General features: G+C 45.0%; 1 protein-coding gene across 4 annotated transcripts in view; it reads left to right on the top strand.

Moving 5' to 3' along the window:
• Positions 1-21,982, top strand: part of RARG (retinoic acid receptor gamma) — a 139,258-nt gene extending 117,276 nt beyond the window's left edge. For 3 of the 4 annotated variants that reach the window (XM_083355015.1, XM_083355016.1, XM_083355017.1), the window contains 7 exons: positions 1,832-1,980; positions 3,892-4,033; positions 12,625-12,785; positions 16,063-16,239; positions 16,820-17,024; positions 18,765-18,923; positions 19,915-21,982. In XM_083355015.1, the coding sequence (XP_083211141.1) occupies positions 1,832-1,980; positions 3,892-4,033; positions 12,625-12,785; positions 16,063-16,239; positions 16,820-17,024; positions 18,765-18,923; positions 19,915-20,096 (1,175 nt within the window). In that variant the 3' untranslated portion in view covers positions 20,097-21,982. Of the gene's footprint in view, positions 1-1,831; positions 1,981-2,355; positions 2,432-3,891; positions 4,034-12,624; positions 12,786-16,062; positions 16,240-16,819; positions 17,025-18,764; positions 18,924-19,914 lie in introns of those variants that run through there. The other variant, XM_083355018.1, reaches the window with a different exon arrangement.
• The last annotated feature ends 743 nt before the right edge of the window (positions 21,983-22,725 follow it).

Consider the following 22,725-nt stretch of genomic DNA (forward strand, 5'->3'; position numbering starts at 1 on the left):
TGCAATGGTTGTGTGAAAAACAGACATAATTCACTTTCGTTCAGTGCCCCTGTAACTTCAAATGGTCACTAAATGAACTGTTGTAAATCAAGGACTACTTGTAATTAGTTATACAACAGCCATTTGGATGCATTTGAGAAGCTTACAAGTTTAGACTCCACCATTGCTTCATAACAACCAATGAACCTGCCCACTATTCGGGAGTAACTAACAGTCTTAATAGCCATTTATCTTAATCTTCCATGATCTTGTCCAATTCCCTCTTAAAATGGGCCAAATTGGCTGCTATTACTACGGTTGCTGGCAGCAGATTCTATAGTTTAACTAGGTCAGGGGTAGGCAACTTTGGCTCTTTTATGACTCGTGGACTTCAACTCCCAGAATTCCTGAGCCAGCCATGCTGAGGGGAAAGGGAGAGGTTTCCATGCTGAGCCATGCTGGCTCAGGAATTCTGGGAGTTGAAGTCCACGAGTCATAAAAGAGCCAAGGTTGCCTACCCCTGAAGTAGGTGATGTATAAAAAGTACATTTTTTTCCTGCTGATCCTGAGCCTCTCCTTCGTTTAGCTTCAGTGCTGGCCCTGAATTTTAACTTTATAAGAAAGGTTTCTCTCCACCCATGTTATCTATGCCATACTTTATTTGATACCACTGTGTTAAAAGCATGTCTCCCAGCCTCCCTATATTCCAAATTGAAGAGTCCCACCTACCGCCGTTTGTTCTCGAAGTGGAACTAACGCAGTCCTCTAATCATTTTGGTTGCCCCCGTTTTGCACCTTTTTCCTTAATTCTGTAAAAGCCTTCTTAATGATTAAAGTTACACAATACTCAAAAATGTGGTGTCTCGGTAGATTTGTGTAGGAGCATTATTATTATTATCAATAGTTCTATTTTCAGTTCACTTCCTAATTATTTCAAGCATCAGATTGGCCTTTGGGCAGTAGCTGAGCCTTTTTGTTGACGTTTTCATGGAAGAATCCACTGTGACTTCAGGACACCTCCCAGTTCAGATGCCATTAATGTTTAGCCAAAAATCGGAACAAGTCTGATAACATTTATAGGTAAATGTTGGACTTTTGTGCCAACATCCATTATTCAATACATCCAGATAGATTTTAGAAGAGCGTCCCATTTGTCAGAGAGTCCTATTAATATAGGCAGTCCTCGACTTACGACCACAGGTTTATGTTGCTAAGGGAGACATTTGTTAAGTGAGTTTTACAACCTTTCTTGTCTCAGTTGTTAAGTGAATCACTGTAGTTATGAGTTAGTAACCCGGTTGCTAAGTGAATCTGGCTTCCCCATGGAAGGTTGCAAAAGGGAATCTCATACCTTTGGGACACAGCAATGGTCATAAATAGTTGCCAAGTTGCCAAGCATCTGAATTTTGATCATGTGATCCTGGGGATGCTGCAAAGGTCGTAACTATGAAAAACAGTCAAGTCACTTTTTTCAGTGCCATTGTAACTTTGAATGGTCACTAAATGAAGTGTTGTAAGTCAAGGACTACCTGTACTCATCTTTTCCTACATGTCCATGCCCTCTGGCCAAGCAGAAACAGATGCAATTCCATGCTGTGTGCTAAAAGAAAGAGAAGAGACAGAAGCGTGTCTGTAACACAACTTCTTCCAAGTTTAATTATTCTCTTTGATTGTCCTGTTGTGTTCCCCTCAAGTTTTGGACTGGGGAGTTTTGGTTTTTATCTGTTTTTTTCTAATTAGGAAAAATTTTAAAAAGTTATTTTGTCACTACTTATGCTCTCTTTCTGACATGCACACCCATACCACAGAAAATCAAAATCTGTCTGTCATGTATTCTTGTTTCCCTCTACAGCAGTGGAGACCCAGAGCACAAGTTCTGAGGAGATGGTGCCCAGCTCCCCTTCTCCACCCCCACCCCCACGGGTCTACAAGCCGTGTTTTGTCTGCAATGACAAGTCCTCTGGCTACCATTATGGGGTCAGCTCCTGCGAGGGCTGCAAGGTAAGTGAAGGGAAGGTCCTGGACTGCAATCTGCTTTTCACTTTCTGAGAGTGAGGGTTGCATTTCCCAAGCACCCACCCCCATAGCCTCCACAGTACACATCCTGAATTCAGACAGTCATCATGACTCCTGCCTCTGTTCAGCTAGGAGGGTGTGGTTGGCTACTTCACCCAGACCTCCTTCCTCTGCCAAAGAATGCTACAGCAGGGAATTCCAAGTTGCCGCATGCCAACACCCGAAGCAGATTATGCAAGCAAGACGAAATGTGCAAAACAAGCGAATGTATACCGATTTGCATCCTTCACTCCACTGGTCAAATCTGAAGTAGTTTGCTGCAGAAAGTCCACCTACTACGTTGTTAGTACAGAGATCCACAGTGCCTTTGAATAATATTAGAGAGCTGAACTGTTGAAGGCCACCCAGATTTTCTGACCAGCCAAGGGTTTCTGAGGTCAGTAGCTGGATTGTAAGGGTGCACTTAACATATCTGCATAATTCCAGGCAGAAACTGGATGTCCTCCCAGATGTGTTGGATTTCAGTTTTCAGCTAGCTGGAGTATTAGCACTATTTTTGCTTTTTTTTGGGGGGGGAGTGTACCTACAGATTAGTGTTAACTCCTGGCAACTGCCTGGACTAATCCCTGCAGTTGTCTTGGTGAGATTTCAGTGGTTTCCCCTTGCTTCATTCCCAGAGCTGAGAGAGAATGACAGGCCCAAGGTCATTCAGCTGGCTTTGTGCCTAAGGTAGAACTAGAATTCACCATCTCCTTGTTTCTAGTCTGATGCTTTAACCACTACACCATATTGGCACTTTAGCACTGGTACTGGAACAGGTTAATTATATTTATCTTTGTTGTTGTTGTTGTTGTTGTTGGATCTGGTTGTATTGATCAATGCCCAAGCATAGTCTCTAGGATCCTAATAATTAGCACCTGTAATATTCTCTAATATTATTTCAGTAATATTTGGTAGTGCTTCTCAAAAACAGGCTATGTAGTATGATCATCCCAATACTGCAGATAGATCCAAGAGAATGTGTCATAGTTAAATAAATACTTGGATTCTGAACTTCCTGGATTATTGCTTTTTTAGCTTCTACATCAGTGCTCTGCAGCGCAGTGCTGTTCAAAAACTTTGGTCTATAATTAATTGCATATGAACTCCAGTACTTATTCGTGCTGACTGGGACCACTGGAGTTGTTTTATGAGGTATATGGAAGGACCTGAATTGAGAAAATTGCTCTCTTATAAAAGGACCCTGTAGCACATGCCCTATCATAGGTTTCTCCTGCCTGAACATGTTGTGGAAGTGATACATGTGGGAGAAGACAGTGCAAGAAGGGCTAATAATCTGGTCTACCATGAGACAGATGGACGCATTGTTACAGATCATAATGGATCCCAAGAGTTAATCAAATAGTGGATCATAAGGCTTTGTTGATAAGAAACAAGGCGTTCCTTTCAAGAGTTGCTGAATTACGAACATTTTACAGTTCTAACAAGCCAGACCAAATGAAAAGCATTGTGGACATTGTAGTTCAAAATATCCAGGGGATGGCTTTATCTTGCACTAAACAAAGTTCTATAAAGAGGAGTCCCCAATTGAAACAGTGACTGATTGCTCCTGTTAAGCTTAGCCTAAATGTGGTTTGATTAGGGGAGAGTGTTCTGCATGAATGCAGTCATTATGGCTGATAAACGTTTACATTTTAATGGATTGTAAGGACCCAGTCAATTGCTATCTGCAATTCATTCAGCTGAATTTAGTTAAAGCAAGCCATGATTTAGGACTGTGTGAACTGGCAATCAGGAGAGAGTCTTGCCTGAGAGCATTGCTGTAAACTACGTCCATGCCAGCCTTCCACCTCAAGTCTCCTGCTCACTTGTAACTCTGCTCTCTATAACTTTTAGGGCTTCTTTCGCCGAAGTATTCAGAAAAACATGGTCTACACCTGCCACCGAGACAAGAACTGTCAGATTAACAAGGTTACTCGCAACCGCTGCCAGTATTGTCGCCTACAGAAGTGCTTTGAGGTTGGCATGTCCAAAGAAGGTGAGTCTTCCATCAGAGTTTGAATGGTAGATCCCCTTGTAGCTTCCATATCTGTACAGGGGTCTTCAAACTCGGCCCTTTTATGACTTATGGACTTATGGACTCCCAGAATTCCTCAGCCAGCGTGCCTGGCTGAGGAATTCTGGGAGTTGAAGTCCATGAGTCATAAAAGGGCCGAGTTTGAAGACCCCTGCTGTAGAAGACCAAATCCCAGTATTTGCACAACCAGAAAGAACAAGTCAGTTTGGGGAAGGCTGGTTTATAACTACTTGAGGTTGGTACAAAGCTAATGCCAAAGGGATTACCCCTCTTAAATATTGCTGGGGTGCACATAATGTAGGCCTAAGCAGGAAAAATCCTGAGAATGAGACACAGGGCTAACTGCAAGCAACAGCCCTGGAAATCTAAAACTACTGTATGCTTCTAGTTGTGAAAGAAATGGCTTTTGAGAAGGGAATCTAAAAAGGAAGCAGCATGAACATATCTGTGCTTGGAATCAAATAGTGCACAGAAGAGACCAAGATAGAAAGTTAAACATATGTCAAGTGCTCTGCTGTTGTTCCTCAGACCAGTGGTTTCTCAAGTCCAACATTCATTTTCCTACCATGACTACCCAGATGATGGTTAGAAACTTGCAGATTGGAAGATCATAAATGATAGCAAAGGAGCCTGGGATGGATCAACAATGAAAAGAGAAAGCAAGGCAAAGTTTCTCAACCTTGGTGACTTTAAGACGTGTGGACTTCAACTCCCAGAATTCTCCAGCCAGCACGCTGGCTGGAGAATTCTGGGAGTTGAGGTCCACACGTCTTAAAGTAGTCCTCAACCTATGACCAGAGTTGAGCCCAAAATTTCTGTTACTAAGCGAGATAGTTGTTAAGTGAGTTTTGCCCCGTTATATGACCTTTCTTGCCATAGTTGTTAAGTGAATCATTGCAGTTGTTAAATTAGTAACAGGGTTGTTAAGTTAATCTAGCTTCCCCATTGACTTTGCTTGTCAAAAATTCGCAAAAGGTGATCACATGACCCTCGGGACATTCAACCGTCACCCGTGACCTGGGAATGCTGCAACGGTTGTTGTGTGAAAAATGGTCATAAGTCAGTGTTATCAGTGGTGTTGAAATTTCGAACAGTCACTAAATATTCTGTTGTAAATTGAAGATTATCTGTATAGGGACTATACTTACTTAATTGCTTTATACGGCCCTGTTGTACACATTTCATAAATGTTCGTTTAAATGTTTAGTGCCTAAGCAGATTTTTTTTATGTTCCTTCAGGACGTGGACATAAGCTACTTAACACAATATGAAAGACACACACGCATGTCCAACAGCAAACCACATCTATGTGCACACCTATACAGATGTAATTAGAAGTGCACATTTATTCCATATATTCCAAGGCCTAAAATCACATTATTTTAAAGAACATTTTGTGCCTCTGATTCTCCTGCAGTTTGTCCTGCTAGCCAGCACTGCTTTTATGCCCAGTGCATAGGGCTACCCAATTTTTATGCTTATTAGCAGAGCCATGTTGGTGCGATCCGGTCATAGACGCACCTAGGAGAATTCACACAAATCTTTCCCAGGGATCTTTGGTTCTTCCTGGGCAGCCATCTGTTTTTTGTATCTGGTTTCTCCATAACATTTTTCTTCTGTGGCATTGCTTTTCAAATGGATTTTCCCGTGAACAGAAATTCTGGAAAATGAAAAGACACATGTGAATTTTCAGAAACAATAGTTGACATGGCAACTTTCCCTTCTGGAGGGGGTAGGAGGAGCCAGGAAAGCAGCAACCTATATCGATATTCCGTAATGAATAGGGAGCAGGGACTGGGTGTGGGGGAAATAATCCCCCCAAATCTTGGAGGAGCCACACACAAACCAGCATCCCTCGGAGGCCGAATCTGAGTCCTCTGCTGCCCCTTTAAGAGGGCTGTCAAAAGGCCCAGCCCTTTCGGAGACAGAGTGCCTCTCAGCGGCTGTTGCTTTTACTCCCAACTGCTTAGGCACGTCTTTGCCCTGGCCTTAGCCAGGACCCACATTAATCACCGCCTCTTTAAGAGCCCCTAATTAGGGACGTCTAGGTCTCAAAACCTGGCGATTTATTTCCGAGGGCCTGTCACTTTAAAGGGAGAGGCGGGGGGGGGGGAGGAGAAGAGAGAGAGGATGGGGCCAGAGGAGCGTGGTGTCAAGGGTGGGGGAAACTATGAAGAAGAATGTTATCCCGATGGGTTGTCACTGCAGAGACAGGAAACGGATGGCCGAAGGGATCTGAGCCAGCCCAGGCTTTTCCCCTTTCCCTCTGGATTCTGTGTAGGGCTCAGATGAGGCTTGGGACCACGGGCAGGGACACAGATCCCAGCTAGATGCATTCTCCAAAACTGTGTGGCCGCCACACACACCTCGCTGTGAAAAACAAAAAAGAGGGGAGGGGGGAAGTTGTGTGTGTGGGGGGGGAGAGATTAAGGGAGAGCTCCCCTAAGGCAGTGGAGTGGTGTTGTCTGCATGCAAAGCCCCCCTCCAGAGAGCGGTATGCCTGGGCTGGCAGTCTCCTCTCGCCCCCCCCCCACCAGCATTGTGCTGACTGCGGCTATAAGTGTATATCCTGCCGATTGGCGTATCCTGTTCCCAGATCCCTGGCGCTTTATCCAGGGGTGAACAGGAAGGGCAGCCTGAGAAGGCTCAGGCCGAGGAGAGTGCACACGCAACCCAGGGCTCTCGGTGAGGAAGGAGCGCTGGCAGGATTCAGAAGAAGGGGAAGGAGGGTACCCTGGCTGAGAAGAGAGAGAGAAGAAAGAGAGAGAGGGCAAAACATCCCTATGCACGCCAATGGAGAGGAAGCCCTCTTGGGGCCATCTCCAGATACCTTCTCCAGAGGGCACCAGATCTAGGCTTCTTCCTTGGAGACTCTGCAGCTAACAGGGAGACCAACATAGAAACTCTCCCCATTTTGGCACCCTGAAATTGGTAGAGCAGTAGATAGCCTTGGGTAGAGGCCAGACAAATGGCTGCTTATTGCCTTCCCGGACAAGGAAAGTGTCTGTATGACCACCGTGACTATAAATGCTCTTTTGAAGCAGACTGTGTCACTGCAGAAAGTGGATTAAAATCCCTGCCGTTCCCATCACCGTGCACAGAAACAAACCAAAAGAGTGGCTAATAACACAGTATTCCCATCTGTTTTTACTCAGATGCAAGTCCTGTTTCATTCGTGAGGTTTATTCCTAGGGCATTGTGCAAAGTGGAGGCATATGACTGTCCTGTACAATGCTTTTTAATAATTTTGATTTGTATTTTAAAAAATAGCACGAAGAGTAGGTTAGTTATGTATCTTTGCCTCTTGCTCTACTAGTGACATTGATGTTGCAGCATAAACCTCCCCTCGTTAGCAACTCTTTCTCTAAAAATCCATATCTGATTAAAATATAATAAGGTAGGTGAAATACTTCCAAGTAGTTAATAACAACCCCAAACAGCTTTGGGGAAATGCCTGTGTAGAGCCTAAGCTCAAAGCTTTGTAATGCTCTTGTGTCATTTAAGGTACTTGCTAAGTTTTCTGGCAAATTAGTAATTACTATCAGTTTCCTAATTACAGGTTTCACTTAATTCATGTTTGTTGTTCTCTTTCTCTTTCCTCTCCAGCAGTGTGGGAGAGGTAAGTTTAAAATTATCATCTGAAACTGTTTATTTTAGGTATCCTCTGCTATTTTTGCATGATGGAACCTGAGGCAGTTCCTAAGCAAATACACATCAGTTCTGTTCACATGGCATGCTTAACCAGACCTCTTAGATATTTAAATGCTATATTCCTAAAACATCCTCAGCGTGGTTAATTTTAACCTGGTTACATTTTGTGTTGTGTGAACCCAGCTCTTTTAATGTTGTTGTAGTGTGCAAATCCCTCCCAAATGGTTGATCAAATTAAGCAAATTGCAAATTGTATTAACCCAGCCATCCAGATGGTGGTCTGTAATGGGCTTCAACAATAGTTAAAGTAACTATGCATAATCAACAAAAGCAATGTTTTCCAAATCATGAGAACAGTTCCACTTGATTCTGCATTGGTCAAATTCCACCTTGAGTATTGTGGTTAGGTGTGTGGAGAGGTCAAAACAAGCTCAGATGAAATACTGTAAGTTGGAGTTGCTGTCTGCCAAGAATAAATGGGATCCACAATTTGGGTTCCTCCTAGACTTATGATTCCTATTAGACACAATATCTGGGTAGGCTTTGCCCAGGGTTGGCTGGTGATTCGATTGCTGACAGGTTGGATTTATTTGTATGATTTATATCCTGACTTTTGTATGGAAGTTCAAAACAGTGTATGTACATAGTGCACTTTTCTCCTGTTTTTTCCTCCAACCTATTTGGGTCATAGGATGTCAGTTCTTCAAGGCTGGCCAGACTAGGAAACCAAAATTATGAATGCTAATATTACCTTTTAGAGTAAAAGGTTAACAGAATCTTGCAAGACTAAATGTACTGATCTCCACCCTCCCTTTATCTTTGTGAGAACTAGAGAGGATCTTCTCTGAGACTCTTTTTGAAATTATTTTTCTGTCCAGGAATCAGATTGGTTTTTTTTTTAATCTGATTGTTGTTTTGGTTGTGGTTCTTCCGCCCCTTCCTCAAAGTTATTTTTTCCGGACTACCTCTGAAGACAAATCATAAGTTTTAATTGGCTCTTCTGCTAGGCATTGATAGAAGATACAGTCAGGTAAGACTGGTGCTGTAGTTGCAGTACAAGTTGCTGATTTGTTTCTGGGCCTAGTCCAAAGTGCAGGTTATTATCTTTAATGCCCCACCTGGCTTGGCTTACATGTACCTGCAGGATCATCTCAGCTATTAGATTTGACAAGCCTCAGGCATTCTTCTAGGGAAGGCTTGTTGAGGGTCTCCAGCCCATTTGAGCTTGACAACACTGCTCAGTATTTGCCATCACACAGTGGAACCTCTTGCCACAAAGTATAGAATGTCCTGAAACTCCTAGTTGTAGGACACTACTTGGTTGGATTTGTTTTGCTTGAGTCTGCAGACATGGAATATGCTAGGTCTAGGGTGAGGAGAAATCAAGAACCTCGCAGTTATTTTTAATGAACTTTGTGCATTAAATATGAGTGTTCTCCTGCCACTGGAGAAGCTCTGGACTTGGTTATTGGTCCACACTGGAGAAAGCAACAACTCTGTTTGTTGGTTGAAGTGAGGTACAGCAACCCTACCCACCCTCCTTTCCCAACGTCTCCAGCATCCCTGTGTCTCTCTGTCCAGCCCTTTAGATGATCCTTCTGACTGAGCATCATTCTCGGAACAATTCTGCGATACCGGTAATCTTTTTGGAATTGCAGAATTTACTGCATGGCTTAGAGGTTAGGGAGATGACAGAGGTGTGGAATCTGAAACCTCAAACTCGTGATTATGCTGAAAAAGAGAAAGAAAGAAATACATCATAGGGTAGGAGGTACTGGCAGACCCAATTAACATATTATAATTTCCCAAGAACAGCCACGTGGTGGCAGCACAGCATGGCATGGGGTAATTGACAAAGGGCTGGATTTTTCCCCTCCCTACTCCAAGGTACAGCAATGGGGAAGCTACTTCTGTTAAAATTCTCCCCTGAGGAGCACTGTTTAGAGTATCCCCAAGGGTCAAGCAACACTAGAAGGATGGCAAAGTGACTAGGAGTCTGACACGAAGGACGGCTGCTTTTGGGCAGAGCTGTTTGCATGCGGACAATCCCAGTTTGAATTCCAGAGCTCTCCAGTTTCAAAAAAAAAGGCTCGGAGAGGTCATGGGAAAGATTATCTGGTCAAAATCCTGGAGAACTGCTGCTTGGTGGACAAATAGTCTGAGGTGGTATAGAGTACAATAATACTTTTGGGAGGAGAATAGAGCATACCTCAGTCTGTTTACTCTCATACCATCCTACCCAGGCATGAACATCTGCTGGTGACTTTTTTTTATGGCATTCCCTCATCAAGTTGTTTTTGTCTCATTCCCAGCCCAGCCCTTCCAGTTTTAAAGTAATGTTTTCCATCTTCTCCTGACACAGTTTTTGAGATGGATGTGCTCTGGCATGCTTCATCAATGAAAAGAATTGCTGATGGAGAGGGATGGGCCCAGCTTCTATTCACTCTTGTAGGCTGCTGTGTTTGTTGGCAATGCAAAGGATGGCAATCCTCCCACAGCCTCCTTTTGCATGCCCTTCCTCATCCAGTGGATGGAAAGTGACCTGAACGGCCATTTTGGCCAGGGCTGCAAAAGAGACAAGGAATTTGACATTGGGAAAGGCATTTGCCCACAAAGTGCTTGATTGGCCCACGTCAAAGTGCCTATCAGGGCACTTTGGGCTCTTTACAAACAGGAGCTTAATGCTCTTTTGAAAGATACCTAGACCTGTATTTTTTTTTAAAAAAACCAAACAACAACAACAACAACCAAGGTCAATACTTTGCACTAATTCTGTGTCTGGCCAGAAGGTTTATTTAAACTAGAAAGAAGAAACCAGATTCTGCAATTTGATGTTTGCTGATTCCATCACAACCAGGCACATTCTAGGTTCTCTACTGCTTGTTCAAAGAAGAGGCTTTTGATTTTGGTGGTTGGACTTTTTATCGTTTTTATTATTGGGAATGAGGAGATGGGCATCGCTTTATTCCCTGCATTCCAGCTCCAAACGCATCCCCAGGTTATATCCAGGTTTTCTTTGCCAGAAAAGCAGAACTGGACACCGCCATTTCCTTGCTGTGTACGTTGAGGATGGAGTTAACTTGTCAGTCATTCCCTCCTGCTTCATCCCATCATCTTCTCTGGGTCAGTTTCTCAGCACTGTCTAGGACAGTGATGGCAAACCTTTTAGAGAGTGAGTGCCCCAAAACTTCCCCGCCCTGGCCCATCCCCGTCCCCCATTCCGCCCACAGGGCCACCCACCGCCTCCGCAGCCCGCTGCAGCAGATTGCCCAGCAGCGCCATGGCAGCCATGCCCTCCATCTGCACCCCGGAGCATCATCTGCGTGCGATGGGGCGCAAGGGCGCAGTCTTGTCCCCGCTGCCCAGCTGCCATGTTCTTGGCTGCGATGCTCCATGTGGGCCGCGCTCAGGGGTGACTCTCCTCCGGGGGTGTTGCTGGTGAGAAGGGGGCTGCAGGGGGAGGTGGGGCTCGGGCAACGGCACGTGGGCCCACAGAGAGGGCTCTGAGTGACACCTCTGGCATGCCACCACTGGTCTAGGATATTTTTTTTTCCAGAAATAGCCAGGCAGACCTCCCCTCCTGTACCTGTTGGGTGATTTAGCAGGTGACTTAAGCATAACATTCCAGACCATTCACCCACACTTGCCCAAATCCACTCTGTCACGCATTAGGAAAAGTGATTAATGGTTGTTTTCCTGCTGCGCTAAGTCAGAAGGGAAAGTTGTCCCATTAATACTGTAAGGGCAGCAACAGTTGCCTCCCTTGTAACCATAGCAGATTCAGGCTGAGCAACCAGAGGAACCAGTTTGATGCTGTTATTCTTTCCTGTCATCAGAAAGACAAGCAGAGTACATTTAAATGCAGCTGTCTGCCTGTTCCTTTAGAGGTTAGCAGCTATTTAAACTATCAGCTGTCTTCATTGTCTCTAACCCTTTGTTGCCGTTCAGTGGTTGCCTGGATTTTTACAGCCCCGATATGATAATCCTAAACAAACCAATACAGCAGTTGAGGCTTAAGAGAGAAGGTCAGTCTGTAGGAGGGGAAAAAAAATGTTGGCAAACCCTCTGAAGATATTTTATGGAAGGAACAGGCCACTTTGTGCCCTCCAGATGTTTTGGATTATGGCTCCCAGAAGTCTTGCCAATGGCTCTGCTGGCTGGGTCTGATGGGAATTACAGTTCAAAAGCTGCCACGGAGTGCTCTGGGTTGCCTTTCTCCTCCTTTTTTACATACATTTTCTCCGAAGAGGTGAAAGATCTGGATTGTATGCAGTACTTTTTCTCCTGGGGGAAAAAAGATTTTGGAACAATGCCCCCCCCCAAAAAAAACCTTTCTGTTTCCACTGACCCACTGCAGCGTTGTTGGCACCAGCGGCAGCAGTAGCGTTGGCAGGGAGGGGAGGGAATGTTTTGCATGCACAACTTAGTTGTCATGCATGCACAAATGAAGCTTTGCGTGCTTGCCCACTGCTTGCACGATTGGGTTCCCAGTGGGCCACAGACTGGTACCGGTCCACGGCCCAGGGATTGGGGACCCCTGTCTTAGAAGCTATCCAGCATTTCCATTTCTATTGTACTGCCTAAGTCAACGGTAACATTTCAGCCATTACCCCACCATGGTCTTTTCTGGAGATATAAATTCAGAATCAGAATAGAGCTGGAAGGGACCTTGGAGGTCTTCTAGTCCAGCCTGCTGCTCAAGCCTAAGTCCACCCTAACCCTATATCATTTCAGACAAGTGGCTGTCCAGTCTCTTCTTAAAAACCTCGAGTGATGAAGCCCCTGCAGCATCTGAAGGCAAGCTGTTCCACTGGTTAATTGTCCTGACTGTTGGGAAGTTTCTCCGTATGGTCAATTAAAAATATCCTTTCCCATCACTTTTACCCTCTCTCGTCTTTCAGCTGTGAGGAATGACCGCAATAAGAAGAAAAAGGATGTGAAAGAGGAAGTGGTGGTAGATAGCTATGAAATGACACCTGAAATGGAAGAGCTCATCCAGAAGGTCAGCAAAGCTCATCAGGAAACCTTCCCATCTCTTTGCCAGTTGGGCAAATACACCACGGTAATGACTGCAACCTACTCTTTTGAGAATGTAATCCAAAGTGCAGGGGACATTAGAAAACCCTGGGTACTTCTAGCCTTGGCTGAACCCACAGCGTCGTATTGGAGTTGTGGCACTTAACATTTTGTTTCACAGCATATTATGCGGGTGAGCTAAACCACAAAATCAAAACCTCCTGGGTTGTGTGCTTTCCCCCCCCCCCCACTTCCTCTGCTAAGCCACAAGGAGGAATTTGGAAGCTTTACTTCTATCTTACACCACCACGATATGCCTTGTCATCAGAAATCTGAACAAACCTGTTAATGTTAACTCTAGTTAGCTTAAAACTTGATAAAGGCAGCCATGGAGATAGGACAATGATCAGAGTAGCAAGACAAAAGGAAAACCACATCCAAAGATCAAGTACTATTTCTTATTTGTCCAAGATTAATCAATAATCTGTATGTGCATACCCATCCCATTAAGCTGTTTCCTTTCAGGATAAGCAATGTTATGTAGCACATACAAAAAGAGTAAGAAACAGCAAGTCAAATAAAAGCAGGCCCGTACAATATTTCATACCTAGTCTTTTGTTTTGTAAATTCTCAACTTTCTCTTTTGGAGTATCCTATCAGTTGTATCCAACCAACTTTCTCGCTTCCTTTTCCTCTTAAACTGTTTTGCTCCCTTCATAATCTTGTTTTTGCAATTCCATCCATACTGTTCTTTTTTTGTTACATGCCACTCAAAAAACTTCTTTCATATTGGTCCCTCACTTTTGTATTCATTCATTCAATATTACATTCATTCAATCGTTGACCGCATTGCTTCTTATTTTAACACACACACACACACACAGTGCTTAGATCCTCACTTCCTTTTTATTTTCTCCTGACATGGCCTAGTCTCATATAAAAAAGTAGGCAAAACATAGCCATATATAATAAAACCTCAGTTGAACAGACCATTTAGAGGGAAAAGGTGTCTGTTAAATCTGAATGTCTGTTAAATCCAAATTCATGTAATTGATGCATTTTACATAATGCGTGATGCCTGCGCAAGTGATGTTTGCATGCCATTTGCATAAATTGTAATCATTTGTGTAATTATGCAATTACACAATTAATGTAAATAGATGAAAATGACACAAAATATCATTTATTCAAACAAATCACAGGAATAATGTATTTATACATTATTTTGAGAGTGAAATTCAAATGCAAAATTGATCCTTTGGCTCTTAAGTTTATTAAATAAATATCTGTTAGATTACTGTACGTAGTCATTCTCATTGCCACAGAACGTTTATTTCTCACAGCAATCACATGTTATCGCCTTTCCTCTGTATTTGCACCTTACAATTTCTCCATCAATGTTTTTCTCTTTACCAAAAACCTCATTAAGGTACATGAATTCATCTGCTTGTACTAGTTTTTTGCCATCTATGTAATGTGCAATCATTCACTCCATTTTTTCCAATTACACATAAATACTTTCATCTTTGAGACATCTTTGACGGATTTTCACATCTATACTTCTCATAGAGCCTTGGTGGAGCAGTGGGCTAATGCCTCCTTAAGTAACACCAGCTGCCTGCAATTAGTGCAGGTTCGCATCCCACCAGGCTCAAGGTTGACTCAGCCTTCCATCCTTCCGAGGTAGGTAAAATGAGGACCCAGATTGTTGGGGGCAATAAGCTGACTTTGTAATAATGCCACTTGGGGGGGGCTGAAAGCCCTAACAAGCATGCATATACATAGAATGAAGGCTACTGCTAAGCTTGTAAGCCGCCCTGAGTCTTCGGAGAAGGGCGGGATATAAATGGAATTAAAATAAAAATTAAAAATAAATAACATCATACAAACTGTCCAAAGTTCACGACAAATCATTATGGGTCTCACCAAAATATGGTATCATCTACATTAAAAAAAAATACACAGTGATATTCCCACTTAGCTCTTATTTAAGTCCATCACAATTCCTTATACATTTATCCATTAAACAACAAAGGAAACGTCGCAGAGCCCTGTCTTAGACCCTGCTCAGTGTTGAATCAATTGCTAAAAATTCCACTTATTTTTATGAATTCTTTATTTCCTTCATAGCTTTTTCAGTAACCAACCTTCCACTCCATGCAAAGCCATCTATAATTCTAGCTTCTTCCCTTCCACTTATAAAACTTTTACTTTGAGCAATCTTGGTTAAGAGAATACAGGACACAACAGAACATAGTAGTCCAATTCTCTCAAGCTATTAATAGTAGATATTACAATTAATATAAATGGAATTTTTTTTTTAAAAAAGTGAAAATATACTGATCCAGCGATGGGGCAGCTGTGACCCTCTAGATCAGACATGTCAAACTCGTGACGTCACGTGACGTCGTGCAATGTTTTGCCATTGCCGGCAGTGGGATGGGTTGTGGCTTCCCCTGGGCCAGCAGTTTGACACCCCTGCTCTAGATGGCTAAGATGCCAACTCTCATCAGTTCAGCCAGCAGGAGGATCATGGTGTCCCCATCCCATATGTGGGAATTCCTAAGTCTTCTCATGAGTTAGGCTTAGATGCGCAGCTTGTCATTTGCTTTGTCGATTTGCTCAGTTAGCAGCAAAGGTAATACTGTCCCTTTTCTTAGAGTTACTATTTTTAAGAAGAAAGGAAAATGGAAGGGGAGAAAAGAGTGGGGAAGACAACAGAGAAAAATGCCCGTAGGGTTAAGAAAATAATAATTTTTATTTTATTTTTTATTTTAATTTCATTTATATCCCGCCCTTCTCCGAAGACTCAGGGCGGCTTACAAGCTTAGCAGTAGCCTTCATTCTATGTATATGCCTGCTTATTAGGGCTTTCACACACACACACCCCAAGCGGCATTATTACAAAGTCAGCTTAATTGCCCCCAACAATCTGGGTCCTCATTTTACCTACCTCGGAAGGATGGAAGGCTGAGTCAACCTTATATAATAATAATAATTTATCTTTGCTCCCAAATTTCTTTTTGGATACTAAAACCAGCTTCTACAGTGTTCACTATCTCAACAGCATTTTGCAACATAGGGTTCACCCTGTTGGCTTCATCTTGGGACTGGAACTCCCATAATTCTCATCCATAATGGATATCCTGGGAATTGCATTCCCAAGCTACTTATAGCTGCTAAGCTGGAGGAGACCAGTCGGAGGGGCAGAACAGGAATGCTGACTTTGGGAGCAACATTGTCCTGTTTGTGTCCCCAGAGAGGAACGTGAGGTGTGGAAAAAGAGAAAGCAATTGTAATGCCTGACGGCTCTTTTCTTCCAGAACTCCAGTGCTGATCACCGAGTTCAGCTGGATCTGGGACTATGGGACAAATTCAGCGAACTGGCCACCAAATGCATCATCAAGATAGTAGAGTTTGCCAAACGCCTACCCGGCTTTACCACCCTCAGCATTGCTGACCAAATTACTTTGCTGAAGGCAGCGTGCTTGGACATCCTGGTGAGGGACAGAGCTGCAGAACCTGGTGGAGGGGTGTGTGTGTGAGCTGGGCGGGGCGGGGGGGGGAAATGGCCTTCATGGACTTGGGGTGGGTATACATATTTGGCCTTAAACAGACCAAGACGATTTTTTTTAAGACCCAAGGTTCCAAGGAGACCCCCAAAGTATAAGTGTGTCTAGGTAACTCACATTGAAACCCATGCTTGAATAATTCATGCATCTGTGAATGCTGGGAGGGCTAGGCAGAAGCATGGGAAACTCATTCCCCTCTACAGATTTATTTTATTTTTTTGAGGTCAAGAATTTTTGCTCAGCTTTGGTTACTGAGGTTTTGCTGGGCATTTTCCAAACATATAATTGTAGGAGGAAAGGCCAACATTTATTGGAAAGGCTGATGTTCTCAGGAAACGGCATTTTGCACAGTGAAAAAGTTTCAAAACACGTATGGAGCCCAAAGAGTCTCTTTATTGGATATTATAGGAGTACCAGAAATAAACAAGAGGAGGGGAAAAAACAAGGTTGGTCTCCCTAGAGTATGTTTATCCGGTGACTTTATTTCTGTCCTCTCCCCCCTCTGCAGATGCTCCGTATTTGTATCCGCTACACTCCAGAACAAGACACGATGACCTTCTCAGATGGGCTGACTTTGAACCGTACCCAGATGCATAATGCTGGCTTTGGGCCTCTCACTGACTTGGTTTTTGCCTTTGCTGGGCAATTGCTTCCCCTTGAAATGGATGACACCGAGACAGGCCTGCTCAGCGCGATCTGCCTCATCTGTGGAGGTAATACCTCGAGTGCAGCTCCCGCATCCCTGCATCTTTTCCGTATCAACTTGGATTGAATGGAAACTTCGCTTTGGAGAAGAATGCTCTTAACTTCCCTGGGGGAACTTCAGAAGAGGGGCAGAGGCAGATCTGTAGGAACGAAGTAGGAAAAACATTGGCATGGGCCACTGTAAAGTCTAAAAACTAGTAGCAATTAAAATGAAATAATTTCTAAATTAAAAGGAGGAGGAGGAGGGACAGTCGTGCCCTAGACAAACCAATCCGTAGGTATGATTACATAAACCGAGTTGTGTTCTTTCGTATTTTTTCTGTCAGGTTTTATTTATTTCGATGACAGAGAATTTGCTTTAGAAATTATGTCGTGGGCGAAGGTAGTTGATCGTGAACAGATAAGTTTTGAAAGATGCAGTGAAGAAGTGGGGAGTGGGCATGCATGCGAATGTGCCGTGCTTTCTTATACAGTCACTTCTACCTTCGCCTCAGTGCCCATCAATCCAGTCTCTGGGGAAGACATTACTAAGAAGTCTTTTCGTAAGATGTTTTCAGGAGCAGTGCTACAATTCATCTGCAGAGGTCTGCCTTCAAAAATGGGTTGGAGAACTACTCTGTCCCCTGGAGCAATCACCCACCCAGTTTCTCTCCTCATGGACTAGTCCAGGGGTGTCAAACTCAATTTCACTCAGGTCCGCATCAGCATTGCGGTTGCCCTTGGGGGCGGTGGTGGGGTGGGGTGTGTGTGGCCAGGGTGGGTGCGGCCTACTGGGTAGGCATGGCTGGAGTGGGTGTGGCCTACTCGGTGGGCATGGCCAGCTCTACATTGTTCGCGTCAAGGGTGCCTATGGGGTCCAGGGCAGGAGTGGGACAGATCTGAGGGTCTCTGGCAGAAGGGGGTGGGACCAGGGCAAGTGCCAAGGCATGGTCCACTGGAAGAGCCTCACTGTTCCTCTCAGGCCATGCCGGGGTGGTGGTGGCTGGATGATGGCATGGAGGTCAAACGCCCAGCCCGGCCCTCAAGCACCCACGGCACTAAGCCCAGCCCCACTTCCCCAAGGGGGTGCCCAGCTGCACTTACCTCCTCCTCAAGGCTGCTGCTACTGCACTTGCTCTCCTTAGCCAGGTTGCTCATGATGGGTATGAGGGCAATGTCAAGAGGGAGGCCCACTCCCTCTCCATGTGAGGAGACCTGGCTTTGTATCCAAAGCTTCCTTAGGAATAGGATGGGAGACTCCCCCAGGATAGGCCAGGAGGAGGGGGCAAGGGGATGGTGAAAGGGCAGCAGGGCAGGACTAAGGCAGGACTTCCCTCAGACCTTCCCTCTCCTTCCTTCCTTCCTTCCTTCCTTCCTTCCTTCCTTCCTTCCTTCCTTCCTTCCTTCCTTCCTTCCTTCCTTCCTTCCTTCTTTCCTTCCTTCCTGACATGGTACTAGTATCCCATTCCCACTTATGAAAGGAAAAAAAACAACAGCATGTAATGACAAAAAGGAGGCGACAGTGAAGTGTCTTTGTCTGGAGCTTGGTCAAGCAGAAACCCCATCTAGGCTTCCTATTACCTAATTGTTTTGGGGGGTTGTTTATGGGTTTTGCTTTTTTTTTTCCCCCTTGCCCTGCAATCCAGAAGGATTAAGGATGTTCGTCCTGGGATGAAAACTGGTGTTCCGTGTATTCCATGAAACAGTCAAGGCCAGCCTAGCATGTTCAGCAGAACAAACACATCATAGTCTTTCTTTTCCCCACATAGATCGAATGGACCTGGAAGAGCCGGAAAAGGTAGATAAGTTACAGGAACCGTTGCTGGAAGCACTGAAGATTTATGCGCGCCGACGTCGGCCCAACAAGCCTTACATGTTTCCCCGCATGCTAATGAAAATTACTGACCTGCGGGGGATCAGTACCAAAGGTAAAACAGAACATTCTCATTTGGGAGCGTAAGATCATTGGAGCTGGCTGTATATATATTGGGATTTTTGGCCATGGGGCACTCCCAAGATGCCTGAAGCAGTTTCTAAACACTGTATCTCACTCTAGGAACCAGAGACTTATGGTAGAAGAGATATAAATGGGTACTATTTTTAATTGCTGTCACCATTTTGCTTGCTGCAGTGTGGAGCAAGCCCACTGATCTGGTTGACTCTGCCTCTTGCTCATAGCATATCCTGTAACTGGTGGTCGATGGAAGGACTCTTCCAAAAGCTTTGGAAAAAGGAGGAGTTGTCCCCTGCAAGTGCTTCCTTGACAGCTTTGATATAACCCCTTCACTTAAGTTTTTGGTTCCTTCCACAGAGGCTATGAAGGGTCTTGGATATACGTGCAGGCAGCCAATGTGTAAACTGAAGTGCTAGATACATTGGTAGCTGCTCTGAGTTTGCAGTACAGGCAGTCCTCAACTTACGAACAAAATTGAGCCCAAAATGTTTGTTGCTAAGTGAGACATTTGTTAAGTGAATTTTGCCCCATTTAACGACCTTCCTTGCCACAGTTGTTAAGTAGATCGCTGTAGTTGTTAGGTTAATAACCTGGTTGTTAAGTGAATCTGGCTTCCCCTTTGATTTTGCTTGTCAGAGGTTCACAAAAGGTGATCACACGTGACCCCGGGGCACTGCAGCGGTCACAAATAGAAGTAAGTTGCCAAGCGTCTGAATTTGGATCACGTGAGCATCCATGATGATGCTGTTACAGTCATAAGTAGGAAAAATGGTCATAAGTCACTTTTCCCCCCAGTGCCATTGTAACTTTGAATGGCCACTAGATGAACTGTTGTAAGCTGAGGACTAGCTTGTGGCAACTGTTCTTGGTGAAAAATAATGCAGCCTCTCTTATTACCTGATGGGCTTCGTGGGGAAACTCCCATCGTCCAGTGCTACCCACTCCCCTCTTCTCCTCTTCAACAGGTGCTGAACGGGCCATCACCTTGAAGATGGAGATCCCTGGTCCCATGCCACCACTCATCCGAGAGATGCTGGAAAATCCTGAAATGTTTGAAGATGAGCTGTCACAACCTCCAACTTCGGCAGAAGCCCCGAACACTGAGGAGAGCCCAGCTGACACCAAAAGCCCAGAGGAGGCCCCTTAGCACCTCAAAAGAAAGCCTGGATCTAGGCTGAGAAAGGCTGGGAGAAGAGGGTCTTCTGTGTCTCATCTCTGCCTCCCCATGGCCCATTTCCTCCTGGACACAGTTTTAGGCTTGCCTTTCCTGCTCTTGGTTCATCTGCCAGAGTCGGGCATCAGGACAGCCCTTAAGATGAGCTAGGAGGCAGCCACAACCTGTTCCTCTCTTCTCCTCTGTGTTTGGTGACGTGGGCTGGATGCCTCTTGCCTTAATCTTTTTCTTTGGGGCCTTGGATGTCTATTCAGAAGCCTTTTCTCCCAACCCCAGAGCGTTGCCAAAGCCCCCAGGTTGCCTGTCCGGATGAGTCAAGCCGCTTCAAGCCAAATGTTTCAGAACCTGGGAAGCCCCAAAGGGGCTACAGCTTTGAGGTCCTCCTTTTCGAAATGGGATGAGCTCCAGATGTGCAATTTCCCCCCTCCACTCCCCCAAACTGGCCTCTGAGAAAAGAGGGATCCCAAGAGCCGATGGAGACTCTAATGAGTGGTTTCTTGGTTCCTCCTTCAACCCAGTCTAAAGTTCTTCTGCCTTGCAAGCCAAGAACCCAGGCGCCTGGGATGCTATTTATTCAAGAATCTGAAGACCAACAGAGGAACACACAGCCCTTCGTCTCCCCATTGCACACCAGGGACCTTGGACCAATAATGTTGGGGAATGGAGAGATAAAGGCAGGACTTCTACGTAGGCATCCCTATAGGTGTCGCCTTAGGGTGTGCCTGTATTAATATCCATCTCTGATGGATTCCGGCAAGCTATGCCAATTCTTGGGGGTGGGGGGGTGGGGAGAGGCTCCTTTTGGTTAGCTTTATAAAGTGCTAATGTGTTATTACCGCAGGGCAGAGAGTGGATCCCATAGTGGGATTTAGGGAGGGGGCAGCGTTCCTTCCCTCTGTCTCCCCATCCTAAGGCAGAGGTATAGCAGGGTTGGGGTGGGTTGGGGGTTGTATCTGTTGCTTGGGATGCTTATGACCCCGGTGCTAAGAATTCTGGGAAACAGACCCCAAAGGACACTAGATACCAAAGATATCATGAAGATAAGGGGCGGTGTGGGGGTGCAGAGTTACAGACTTGAACCTGTTTGCCGTCTCTCAGGGCCCCCTTCTGCCCTTGTCAAGGAGAAGTGAGTCACCCTCTAGGAGGATAAAAGCAAGCCGGGTGGGTGGTCACGGCTTGCCTTAACTTGCCTTTACTTCTCTTTCTGCAGCACTTTGGACGGAGCAGGAGGACCACTTCAGCTCCAGGAAGCTTGATTTCCCTCCCCCAGGCTGAGAGGAGGAGCCATTTTTGCTCCTCTCTCACAACTCCAGGGACAAAAAAACCGCAAGCCCGGCAAAAGCTCTCTTCCCTTATCGCTAGAGGGCAAAAGTCTCCTCCGCAAAGCCTCTCCTGCCCCAGCAATAGGAATTTGTAAAAACCCAAACACTACAAAGTTGGGGGTGGGGTGGGGCAGGAAGGAAGGAGTTGTTATATCAAGTTATTGCCCTCTGCTTAGTGCTTTGCCATGACCAGCTACTCTTCTGTCCTGACCTCCCTTCCTTCTCTTCCTCTGGAAAGCCTTCATCGGGGAGAAAAGAAGAGTGGTGGGAGGGGGTCGCTTTGCCTCTGGGAGAGGCTGCAGGGTGGGATAAGTTAGCAACCTCTGCAGCTCAAGATGCTGCTTTCTTTCCCTTGCCTGCCATGAGCAGGGCAACCCTTGAGGAGATTTTATTTATTGACTTATGTTTACACCAGGGAACGGGTAGTAAAGGGAGTTAGAGCTTGGCCCTTCCCCCTGCAGAGCAAGTGTTGACAGATTGCAGCGCACCAAGGAACAGAGCCTCCCGCTGAATGGTCTTGGTTTCTTTCCCCCCCCCCTAAAATAAGCTGTCAAAATAAATACCCCTGGGCCTTAAAATGGAGTCTGTTTGTGGTGGGGTGGGATAGAAAAAAAAGTGGGGGGGAAGGGTGAGGCCCTTCTTTGATGTTTACATAACCAGCTTTCCATGGTATTTTACAGGACTCTCCCCGGCCCCTGCACTCCCAGCTGTGCCACAGATTGTGGGGGGGGGGGGGGAACTTTTCTATTTTTACAGAATAAAGTGATGGAAAGTCAAAGGCCTCCTTTAAATTGTGTTCTTTCTCATTGGGTGCACGCATTTCTATCTGCAACCTTGATGAAATAAGTCCCTCACTTGTGCATTTGTTTGCCAGGCACTTTCAGAGGCAGATTCTGATTCGGGCCCCCGCCACTCCGTTTTAGTAGCTGTTGGGTCACAAACACAGATAATCCTCAACAATCTTTCGTTTAGCAACTATTGAAAGTTACAATGACACTGAAATAGAGACTTTACAACTAGCGCAACATCTAATCAAAATTTGGGTGCTTGGCAACTGGCATGTATCTACATGCAGCGTCCCATGGTCACATGATCACCCTTTCCGAAGGCCGCTTTGTCAAGCGAGCTCAAAAAAGGCCGTAAAACCTGGCACGACTCTCTTCACAACCCCTCTTGCTTAGCAACAGAAATTCTGGTCCCAATTATGGCCATACGTTGAGGACTAGCTGCACCTTTAACTTTTTTTTTTTAAAAAAAAATCTTTCTGGGTTTGATTGTGT

The sequence above is a fragment of the Vipera ursinii genome, assembly GCF_947247035.1.
Source record: "Vipera ursinii genome assembly, chromosome: 2".
NCBI lineage: Eukaryota > Metazoa > Chordata > Lepidosauria > Squamata > Viperidae > Vipera > Vipera ursinii.